The 12,276-nt window shown below is 45.9% G+C and overlaps 1 protein-coding gene across 1 annotated transcript in view; it reads left to right on the top strand.

Annotated features, from left to right (window-relative positions):
• Nucleotides 1-12,276, top strand: part of LOC119172108 (putative RNA-binding protein EEED8.10) — a 63,079-nt gene that overhangs the window by 31,888 nt on the left and 18,915 nt on the right. Inside the window, exons 11-16 of the mRNA XM_075889993.1 lie at nt 1,890-2,057; nt 4,278-4,326; nt 4,506-4,549; nt 4,928-5,007; nt 6,361-6,466; nt 10,979-11,066. Coding sequence (XP_075746108.1) covers nt 1,890-2,057; nt 4,278-4,326; nt 4,506-4,549; nt 4,928-5,007; nt 6,361-6,466; nt 10,979-11,066 — 535 coding nt within the window. The remainder of the gene's footprint in view (nt 1-1,889; nt 2,058-4,277; nt 4,327-4,505; nt 4,550-4,927; nt 5,008-6,360; nt 6,467-10,978; nt 11,067-12,276) is intronic.

The raw sequence follows: 12,276 nt of genomic DNA, 5'->3' as shown, positions 1-12,276 counted from the left end.
TGGAAGAGCTTCAGCATCCAAAATTAGAGAAGTTCTCATGCATTGGTTTTATGGAGTCATCGTGAAAAACACAGGTATATAAGAGAAAAAAGAAAACAGGATAGAAGAGCACTGGCTAACAACATGAGTGCTTATTTCGTGTGAACAAATATATATGCCTTGGCAACAAGCAAAAGAAGGTGAATCCATGCCAACTAGCTCAAGTTTTTTCTGTCCTATGGGGCTTGTGACGGTCTGATGAAAGTGTCTGAGTCGGCATCTTTGTCATCGTCATCACTGATGGTCATTGGCATATACCGTATTTACTCGCAAACTCTCACACTTTTTTTGGCGAAAAACTGATGCCAAGTTGGGGGGTGAGATAATTACGCGGCGAAAACTTTCCGCGTATATTTACAGAGCAAAACAGAAAGCGAAGTGACCACAAATCGGGATTCTCACGCTAGCAACTTACAGCAAGCTTTGAGAAGTGCTAACTTGCCTCAACAATAAAAGCACAGGTTCAACACAAGGCAAGATTTACTTGAGACACAAAAGGCCCAAGCGAATAGTTGAGAGTTAATATATCGTACGCTAAGTTTGTGGGTGTTGCGGGCGTAGCGGTAGCGTTTGTTGCTCAAATGGAGCTCGCAAAAGGTAAGCATCGAATGTCAGTATTGGGCTGATGGCCATTCGACATAATTGTCCGCAGTTGCCTTCTGACGAAATAAAGTTTACCATCAATCCCAGTCTTAGGCACATGGAAGGCTCGTGTCCTAGTGGCTTTCAGCTGCCATCACCAGTAGCAAACACAAAACTCGTCGACTCTGAAGGGCCTACCGGCGGGCCTGTTGTCGTTAGTTAGTGCATGATCAATCACTTTCAATTTGAAATCAGCCGTGTAGTTTCTGTATCGCCCCATAACGTAACAACATTACAGACACAACGTAAAAAACACTCCGCAGGGCAGACTTGCCACTTTGGCTTGGCTTGGAATTGGATTAAATTGCTGTGCAATAATAGTACGCTCTAAGCTTAGGAGATGGCGCCAAATGGCACGCGCTATCATTATCAGTGGCTGGAACGAGCAGACAACATTGTTGCGGAAATGTTCAGGGGTGCGATAATTACACGAGAAAAAAAAATCATATTTTTGTTGGATGATGTGGGGGGTGCGAGAATTATGCGAGTGCGGGGAATACGCGAGTGAATACGGTACCGTGCAATATTAATACTTTTCTCACAACAGCCTGCTCCCCCTATTTGGCTTTTTTTTTCTTGCAAACTGTTTATGGCAGTTATCGGTGGTAACAGTGGATATTTTGTGGCACTTGAGTAATGTCGTAAGTGGGTTTGACTTCTGTGTCGCAAAAGATGCAGTTCCCCCAACCATGAATGGGGCTTCCTAGGGATCACTTTTATGGTGGCAGGGTCACTTTTTGCAAAGTCTTATGCAACTCAATACGGGACGTGTAAGGCATACACTGGCAATGCTCCAGGCGCAGTACCAGGAATGCGGCCAGCCATTCAACTGTGATAGGTGAGGTTGCGATGATATTTTGAGGAAGTGATCATGTCAGAAAGGAAAGGATTGCTGAGGATGTTAACCCACGGATAAGACCCCCAACTTTATGCTCAACAGTAGAACACAATAGGCAGTGAGCTAACGGATTAAAATGCTCGAATCCTAGTTGCGTGACGTGGCTATCATGGTTGGTATTTGTGAGAAGTTGCGTATGAGAACTTGTTGCATCTTTTTCACGTACACGGACTGGATTTGCCTGCATTCATGGGCATTGCTGCTGTGTTCTGAAAAAAAAAAAAAAAAAAAAAAAATCGCAGCCATTTTTTGACGGGCATTGCCGCTGTGTTGTGAAGGAAATCACGTGCATTCTTTCTCTGTTGTGCAGTGTTTCCACATGGCGGGAGTTCGGTTGCGCCGTCTTGTGCTTCGTGGCTGTTCGGGTTTGACTGCGACAGGCCTCTCCAAGTTGGCCACCAAGTGCTGCTTCCTGTCGGAGCTGACGCTGAGCGAATGCCTCCAGATCTCGGACCATGACCTGCTCCTGTTGTGTCAGGTGCAGTCAATGAATTGCCTCGTCCAGTGATGTCTTTCGACTGAGGTATGGCCTAGCATCGCTGGTTGCAGCAGCTGCAGCCGAATGGGCAGGGACCCTGCTTTTGAGTACCTAAATATAAAATATGTAACAATTGGTGAGAAAAAAACACATTATATATTTCGGAAATTGTTTGGCCAGAGTGGTACGACCGCAACATGAATATTTTATCAAGTGATATAGTGTAGAAAACTTGTATTATTAGCCTGAATTGGAATGCACACTGTAATCCTTTCGCAGCTGTTTTCCGGGCATGGTGTCGTTTCGAGCTTTGCCAATCCAAGTTCAGGTTACAAGCACATGCTAATGTGAAGGCATAGCACTGTCCTACAGTAATTTCCCTCTTGTTTCCAGTGGGATTTAATATGATCGCACACTGACCTCTGCTTGCAATGATGTCAAAGAAGTAAAAAAAAAATGGTTGAGACATGTCGATTTGCCACATAGCTCAGCCTTTGCAGTTCAACATGGCAAGCAATGTGCAGTTATAGTTTGCCCAATACATGCGAGGCTCCTTTGTAAGCTTTTAAAAATGTTTTTTTTCAGCTTGGAGTACACCAACATGGCTCAACTTCCTAGTGTGCAGAGCGCTTGCGTGCATCTAAAACCAATGAAATGAAAATCGTGCATCTGCATGGTAGATGAGATTATGGAACGCATGCCTACACTGATTCAGCTTGTGGGACTTGGGAACGTTTGCACACTTGCTGTTCAGTTCAGCAGCCATGAAACACAAACCGCTACTACATCCAACAGGTGTTAGTAGGGGATTTGCAATATATATTTTTTTTGGTCAAAGGAAAGGACTGGACATCTGTAGTGTGACAGATGACAGCTTAACTCTTTGTCTAATTTTAATTACAAATGAGCCACTGTTGTTATGTGACAAAACAAAAGAAATTATACGGTCGAACCCCGCTATAACAAAACTGACGGGGTGTGGAAAAAGTTTGATTGTAGTGATATCGAAAAAAATATAGCTGATCTGAGCTAGCAAATATTAACCCAGGTTATTCTCAAAATTTAAAAAAATGTCCGCTGCTTCCTATTCTTTCCCCGCAGCGTCACGACATCATTCTCACCCATGCATAGTGAGGCCATGGTGAAAAGCACGCTTAAACAATACCTAAAACCGCCTTCGTGATCGAACCAAACAGTTGCACTAGCACGTTAACACCAGCAGCTGTACACCGTCAAAAGTATCCGACAACGCCGAGATGGAGCAGCGACTTTTGCATTATTCTATGCCTTTCTTATCATCCATTACTCGCGGCTAGCTGATCTTGTTGATAATGCGGACGAACAGACGCTCTGATTAGTTACCACACTGGCCAAGCGCGAACAAAATGATAAGCATCGGAATCCGAAAACACATCGTTCTGCAGTTGCACCCAGCAGCTGCGTGAAGGAAACTGTGAACTGAGCGACGAAGCTTCGGCTCAAAAATAAGGCAGTGGCAAAAAAACGGCAGTCTCATTGCCATTGCTATCGAGCAATGGCGGCGCCCATGCTTGCTGAACAGCGGCGGTTTCTAGTGGTGCCAATGCGTGTCTTAGACTTCGTTGATGCATTTTTAGGCTCTGGAAGTGCATCGAAATGTTAAATATTGGGTTTACTGCATAGCAATAAGTATCTGAGCCTGGAACTGCATCGTAAAATTTTGTTGAAGCAAGATGATCAAAGAAAAAGTGTTTGTTGTGGCGACAATATTTATGCATTCACTCCTATGGACTGCTGATGGGGAATCGTGAATTTTTCGCTGTAGCGGAAATTTCGTTGAAGCGGCGTTTGTTGTAGCGGTGTTTGACTGTAAATGGATCTTACTTTATTCTGGGTTGCATGGCATCGGGCTTGGCATGTGTATTGTAGTAAATGAAGCACAGTGTTTGTTAAAAAATTCAGCTTTTTTTTTTACTAGACAGTGTACTTGGCACATGCCGTGCCACATTGTAGTGGGCTCTTATACAAATACACAGATCACATTCGCTTGGGGCATGTTTGCAGTATAATGAACTTCAATTAGATTGGTGCTAGTTCAAGACATCGCACCTTGTGCACTGCTTAAGTCTTTTGTAATATATTGTGTTGCATTTGCGGTGCTAGAATCTTTGTTTTGATTGAGGTCAAGCTATTGTCTATAATTTCTTTTCTGCTGTCTCTTCTTCATTTTTCCGAAACCAGAACCTGAGGGCGCTAAGAGTGTTCCACCTGTCAGGATCATTCCTCAATTGTAAGCAGGTGTTTTAATTGTTCTTTGAAGGGACATGTTATTTGTTTTTTCAAAAGTGATGTGTATCATCTTTCTCACTCCTGTTTACGGATTTTTCATCTTCCTCAGTACTGTATGTATGTTATAGTAGTGTTATAGTAGCTGACCTGCTGCTTTTTTTTTTTCTTTTGCCTCTGCAGTGACTGCTGACAGTATTGGTGCCATCGGCCATTTGCCCCTCTTAGTAAGTTGACTGTGACTGTGATAAGTATTTATTTCTTGCCAGAAATAAACAAAGGGAGTGTTTCGCTGCGTGGTATTGCTTCTGCTCTCTATAGTTTTTACGCAACAATTCCTTATCATAATTACTTGTGTTTTTTTTGTGGGGGCCTGTTTTATTTTTTTCGCTGACGTTTTCACTTTATATTTATTTTTCTTCTACTTGATTCACTTCATTTTTAGAGCCATCGATTAATACTGGAATGCATACACATGCTAGAACAGTGCTGGCTTTTGGGACTGTGCATACAGTTTGTACTGTGCATACCAGGAGATAGAAAAGAGAGAAAATGAAACTGTTATATCTCTAGACTCATTTTGTTTGTTTTTCTCGGAAATGCAGGAGGAGCTCAACCTGAGTCACAACATGGCTGTCAACGACGTTGTCATTGGAGCCATATGCGCAGGTTGCACCAAGCTGAGGTGAGTAGGCCACTCCCCAGCATAGGAGCTGTTTTATGAGCATTGTACATTAAAAATTTAGTCATACGAATCCTCACGGGGTGCCACAAAATATTTTTGTCTTCGAAACATTGTCGAAATCACGAAAAAATGGATATACGGGACGCCGAGAAAAATTCTGAATGCATGTACTGGTTCGGGCACAACGCAATACCAACCAGTCCGCACTGCTCACATCGAACTAAGTGAGTTAGTCTAACTTGCCTCTGACATTTGCAGTTACATGACCTCCATCCTGCCTGGGGCTTGCAGCAACGCTTGACATTTTGAAACAGACAGGGCATGCAAACACGCACACAATAAGAAGGGAGTCTGACATGTGGGAACACAAGACTTGCACATCTTCGTACGCTTGTTTGGTAGACAAAACATGCGGTGCTCTATGAAATGTGTGGAAGCGGCATCTTAAGTGCCACTCCTTTTGTGCAACAATGCTGGCTGACCGAAATATGTGAAAGAAAGAGTTTCGTGACGGATGTGGTGAGTGAGTGTAGCATTTGTGTGACAGTGCAACAATGGTGTGGTGTCGTGGGTGAGTCAAGCACGATGGTGGGGACACTAAAGCGGCACCGCGCAACAGACATGTGCAGCAAGTGGAAAAGGAAGACATCGGCGAAGCATGACACGTGTGGCCAAGACCAATGGCCTAGCGGATGGCAGAGAGGAGGTTGAATGCGGTTTCACTTGGCAAGCTCAGAAGAGACTCTGGTGTTCGGGTTCATGCTGTCAAGAAGCGGACTCGAGCACGAAGGGCCTGACAGCATCGGATGATTTTCCAGATGTCCTGGGGAACGGGCGATCATAGGAATGAGCCATTGCCACTGCCCAAGCAGCTGGTCTGAACAGCTGAACTTCCATGTGCCAGCCACATGTCGAGCCTAAGCGCCTGTCGCCAACCTTCATGCTGGGTACAGGGGCAGAGAGTTTACCAGCCTGCAGCATCTAAGGGTACCTCCTCCTACAACCTGTGTGTCGACTCGCCTCCTCATATGCTCCACGAGCGCCCTCGCCGCCAACGAGACCATTTGCCAGCAGCGAGTTCGCAGCCCACGTCATCTCACATGTCAATACAACTGGTGACGACAAGAGGGATAGACATGTGGCACAGTCGTTGATTTGGTTCTGATTGACTTCTTTTACCAAGTGAGAATTCAAAACTATATGTACCATAATGGCTGTCTGGGGTACTCATTGCATAGATGCGTGTAGTTATTGTATTTACTCATGTGAATTTAACAATGTGTCAGGATTTACAGTACGAAAGGCATTATTAATAATGTTCTGGATTAATATCATGCGACACACTTAATGCAGGTTTCTGGACCTCACTGCTTGCAGTCAGGGCATCACCGATGTTGCGTTGAACCACCTGTCTAAGTGCTCTGGATTGCGGCAGCTGAAACTCAACTATCTGGGACAGGTGAGCCTAGTTTGATGGCTTGCATTAAAGTCTCTCAGTCGAGTTAAACTTTTCCTTAATTGTATCCATCTTCACTAGGATAGCGGTTTTGGCTTGCCTGATACAGGGTGAAAGTGCAGTTAATTGATAGATTAGGTGAGCTGATGCATGTGTCCCAAAATCGTCAGTTGCTTTTTCTAGGAAAGAGCTATGTTTCTTGCATCATGATAAAAATTTTGTGCAGACTGTGCACACATGATATGTCACAGGTTTTTAGCTATATGTGTGGTTGCTTGATTACAAATAAAATACTGTTGTAAGTCATTGCTCGCATTTGTCAAGCCTCTTCACTGTTTTTGGTGTTTGTGCTTTCACCCTTTATCCATCTTTTGACTACTGTCACATTGTAGGAATGCTCTTTTCATGCTCGTGGGATAATTTATGAGTGCATCAGTATGCATTTGCATCACAGCATTTGGCAATGGGCTGGTTTATTGCGAAAAGATTAGAAACTGGAAGTCTGAAAATTTATAAATATGTCTGATAAGGAGTTATCTTTCGTCTGCCATGGTGGAACAGTGGCTACAGTGCTTGGCTATTGACTCAAAGGGTCGCTCGTACGATCCTGACCGCGGTGTTCACGTTGAATGGTAGAGGCCCGTGTACTGTGTGGTGTCAGGGCATGTTAGAGAACACCATATGGTCAAAATTTCTGGAGCCTTCCACTGTGGCGTATTTCATAATTGTATCGTAGTTTTTGGTAGTACCGTAATTACTCGAATCTAACGCGCACCTTTTTTCCGGTTAAGCGAGTTCATAAATCGCATGCGCGTTAGAATCGAGTACGAACAAAAAAATTACGGTCAATCTATTGCCATCGGCAAATCCAAAATAGCCGCCCCCTACGTGCGTCGGCATTATGGTGGCTAGAAGGGGGAGGTGGCGTCAGCGGCCATGCGCCGCCGCAGGGAAAGCGATTCGTCATTTCATTACACGGCCGTGGTAGCCGGGGTGGCGCTCCGGCCAGCTCTTCGATGCCTGTCGAAAGCGAAGCGAGGGGGTTGGCGCTGTTTCTTCCGTCGTTTGTTTACCGTTTCGCGCACGTGTTTCTTTGTGCCTTACAGGCTGAGTTCGTCGCTTTTTGTGTGACAAGTATGTCGTGCAAACTTATTTCCAGTCAGTACTGAGTGCGGTGATCTAAAGCGCAATGAGCTCTGGCGTGAAACGGAAAGCGTCGCAGACGCACTGCTTCGCGCCCGGCTGTTCTTCGGGCTACGTCTCTGCGAGGAAGTCCGGTCGGCAAGTGTCATTGTTTTCTGTGCCCAAAGACCCTGAACGCTTCAAAGCCTGGCAGCGAGCAGTGCCACGTGCGGACAAACCACTGGAAGCAACCTCAGTTCTTTGTGAGCTGCATTTCGACGAACAGTACCTCGTGCGGTTTTTCACCCACACTATCAACGGTGAGACAGTGGGAATTCCTCGTGACTGACCTAAGCTTACGGATAATGCAATCCCCACCGTTTATCCGAACGTCCCTGCGTATTTATCGAAGAAACCGCCCCAGAAAAGAACGTCGAGGACGTCTACGGGGGGCCTACCTGCAAAGATTCCGCGGTGTGAAGGAAGCGCCTCTGTGCACGACAACACTGCCGACTCCCATGAAGACGGAAGCTTTTCCAACTCTCCAACCGCGCTTGATATCGCGAGTTGTGAACCACCAAGTGCCTATTGGGCGAAGCACAGGATCGCTGGGGCGGACAGTGCTACAGCATTCACAGTTTGTGCCATGAATAACGGTAACCTCGCCTTAGAAAAAGTCGTTCTCTTCACTGCAAACGAGTGCAGCGTTCAAGCGAAAGTTTCCGTTCAAGCCACGGTAGTGAAAAACGTACAGGTCAGTAGCACTGCAATAACGCAAGAGCTGCTTGCGGAAGCGAATTCTCTGATACCGTGCAAAGGATTCGGCGAAAAGGGCGAGTTCGCTGCTAATCCCAAACGCCAAGAAAAGACCTGTGGTGGGAAGACTTTCAGCATGTCTTGCCCCGGAGTGGCACAAGAACTAGGCAAAGCCTGCCCACAGTGTAGATACCTAAGGAAGCTACTGCTCAACCAGGCCTCCTACAAACGAAGGAAGGCACATGCTTGCACCCGGCCCCTTTCATACAAGCTGAAGATTCGGAGCATGCAACTGAAGAGGACGAAATCGAAAATTCTGAGAGTGAAGTTGAACATCGAGAAACTAAAAAGGAAAAATGCAAGCGAAGATTCCTCGGTGTTTGTGGATGCCATCAAATCCCTGCCCTCGAAACAGCAGCAGCAGGTAAGAGCATGCCTAGCAGCGGCGAAGCGCAAAAGCACCAAAGGAATGAAATATGACTCTGAATGGGTGCTTGAGTGTGCAGTCATGTGCATGAAGAGTCCACGGCTCTATGAGCACATAAGAAAGCATAAGATCATGGTTCTTCCATCACGTACGTGTCTTCGGCGCTACTTGAAGAAGTTCAGAAGTGGCTTTGGCCTCAGCAGTAAAGTTTTTGCTGCTGTAAAAGAAAAAACAAAGTCGATGGACCCGTTTCAGTGCCACGGCGGCCTACTCATTGATGAAATGAAGCTATCGGAAAACTTGAGTCCTTGTATTTTATCGAAACTAACGTCGAGTGCAAAATGGGAAGTGTGGAGTAGAGCATGGAAGTCGGAAGCGAGGGATCAGTGCCGTTCGGGATTGCATCGGTCATGCGTATCGGAATAGAACACTTCGACGTGCTCAGTACGAGTTCCGAAGTATATGCCACTTAAGGCCACTTGTGTGCTTAGTAAAATTAGACTTGCGCGTGCGGCGCACTTCTAATTTGCGCTTCCGCCGCGCGCCCAGCCGTAGAGCGAGTGGCCGAGCGGGCATCGAACTACGACAAGCAGCGCCACCATGCGCCAGGCATGAAATGGCGCATCGCTTTTGACCGGCCCTTGGCGTCACCTCCCCCTTCTAGCCACCATATCGGCATGGCGCGTCGGCCATTTCTGCCTATGTGTTTCCCATGTGCGGCACTTCGTACGTGTGCTGAGGAGTTCGCCATCTAGTAGTGCATTAGCATCGACGGCGTGGAAGGGCCGACTCCGAAAACTCGAGTGCACCACGATGCCGCTTTTAAAAGAAAAGTCATCGCGTGTGCGGAAACGGACGGAAATCGGGCCGCATCGCGGTCGTTCGGAGTTCCCGAAACGTGCGTGCGGGACCGGCGGAAACAAAAGCAGAAGATTGTCGACAGCAAAGCTTCACGCAAAGGCTTCAGTGGACCACAGCAGGGTCGGTTTCTGCAAATTAAAGAGCTGCTCGGCGAGTATGTGCTTGAGCAGCGAGCGGCACAGCGGCCCGTGACGACAGAACTGCTCCAAGTGCGGGCTATGCAATTACTCTTAGAAAAAGGTCTAATGCGGAGCCAGTTTAAAGCGAGCGGGTGCTGGCTAACTAACTTTATGAAGAGGAAAGGCTTTTCCCTCCGAAGGGGAACATGCATATGCGAAAAGTTTTGCGGAAGAGTACGATGAAAAGCTTCAGTTTTCAGAGGTTCGTCCTAAACTTGCGGCGCAACAACGGCTACCTGCTTGGGCAAATCGGGAATGCCGATCAGACGCCTCTTTACTTCGACATGCCTGGCACCACAACCGTCGAGAAGAAGGGGGCGGAGCAAGTTCGCCTACTGGCATCGGTCCACGGTAAAACTAGTGACGGCAATGCACAAGCTTCGCCCGTACCTCATATTTAAATGGAAGACGCTCCCGAAAGGAGTCGTTTTTTCGAGTGGTGTGATCGTGCGGGCCAGCGAGAAAAATGGGTGCGCGTTGCAATCGATGTCTTACGTTTTTTTTTTTTTTTCGCGGTGGAAATCGGGTGCGCGTTACAATCGAGGGCGCGGTAGAATCGAGTAAATACGGTATAATCCCAGATATCATTTATTAGCCCTACGGGCCCTGAGGGTATTCTAATAAATAAATAAATTAGCAGTTGTCGTTCATCATGTCAAGTATGAAGCGATGCTTGTTAAGTAGATTGTATGCCCACCGATCAGGCATTAATGTTCCGTAGTTGCTTCTAGTTCAGATTTTGGTAAGCCTGATGTTGAATGGAATTGGTTTGCACAGGAAAGGGTAAATGGTAGATCATAGGGCGAAGCCTTTGTCTTGCATTGGACATAAGACTGGCTGGTTGTAATAGTAATAATGGTGATCTATCTCAGTCAATTTGTATTGCCCTGTACTGAAGATTTACCCAAAAAGCTCTAAAACGTTGTTTTAGTTCAATAATGTTAAAGTTGGGGCCACTCGGCTCTGCACAGTTCTGGCGTGGGGCCCTACCATTCGTCTAGCATTTTCTTCTGTATTGTCGCATTATCGTGTAATATGCATATTGAAATATTATCTGGGTACGTGCAGATGTAGGCTTGATACCTGCTCCTGGCGTTCTCGCACAGTTTTGGGCAGTGTGCACATGCTGTGCCATTGTTAGAACTTGTATATTTTGGACTGTCTCAACAGATCACAGATTCTGGCCTGGGTAGCCTGTCCTGTCACGGTTTGCTGCACAGTGTTGAACTTCGGGGATGCCCTCAGGTTTCGGATGGAGGTGAGCATTTTTCCTTCCAAGTGTGGATCAATCCACACTGGCTCAAAATGTTTGTCATGACTTGTCTAGCCAGGGTGCACATGAGCAGAGCTTTTGCTGGGTCATATGGTCATCATATTGAGGCCAACCTGTCTGTGACTAACAAAGTCATTAGTGGTCTTGCTTGTCATTGCTTTGCAGCCAGTTACGTGCAGAATTCTTGTGAAGCACTTTTTTTGATGTGCTTTAGTCTTTGCGAGCAATAAACAGCCTGTGTACAAATGGTGAAGCATTGGTGCTTTTACCTAATTAAATAAAGTGAAAACTAAATTTAATGATACTACACCCAGCATACAAACATAAAATATTGTCATTATCTCTAGTATACATTACAAGTATGTTCCGGCGTTCCTTGAAACTTGGTGGAAAGGGGCAGTGGTAATGCAATTTTAACTGAAGAAGGTCACTATGTAAAATTAATTGTTATGTATGGACAGTGCATTTGATGAAACTACCGTCATAAAATGACCAGTGTCTTTCCTCATTTGCCATGCTTAAGCGTCATCAAAGTTTGATAAAAACATGCCTTTGATAAAAAGAGTTGGCGGAGGGAAAGCGTCGTACGAAAGTTTATTCAGCGAAAACTGCCAAAGGAGTTAAAAAAAAAAACAATTTCCTATATATGTACCCTTAGAAAACAGTGAATCCAGTCCATGTTTCGATCTTGGCATTAAACAGTAAATTACAGTCATATCCATGGAAAATTAAGTTCTGGAATGGGGCGAAGGTAACTTATGATACATTGTTAGAAAGGATTTGATTACAGTCGCCGACCGATTTTTCGAACTCTCAAGGGGCCGAAAAAGTGCCCGAAAAAACGAATTCACGCAAAAAACGAAAAAAGGTCACTTTATTGACCGAGGGGCTTGAAAAAGTGCTAAATACGTTCCCGCGGGCCATTACGTTGCCGTACCGACAGGTCAGTTTGCATATCGGCGAGGGTGGTGTTCTCACTGTACACAGCGGAAAGCACAACGAACGCTCGCGTTAGTTCAGCACCCATAGGTAGTGCCATCACTAATTCTTCCGTGTCGGAGCCCGAGTCATCGTCTTTCAGCACCTGGCGAACGTCGGACAGCTCAGCACAGAGCTCGATTTTGCTGTCATCATTAGTAAATTTCTCCTGTGTCACTTTCATGGGAACGGTGCCTGCAGCGCGCAAATGTACCAT

Source organism: Rhipicephalus microplus, chromosome 3 (genome assembly GCF_043290135.1).
Source record: "Rhipicephalus microplus isolate Deutch F79 chromosome 3, USDA_Rmic, whole genome shotgun sequence".
Lineage (NCBI taxonomy): Eukaryota > Metazoa > Arthropoda > Arachnida > Ixodida > Ixodidae > Rhipicephalus > Rhipicephalus microplus.
This window is presented reverse-complemented; position numbering and strand designations above follow the sequence as displayed.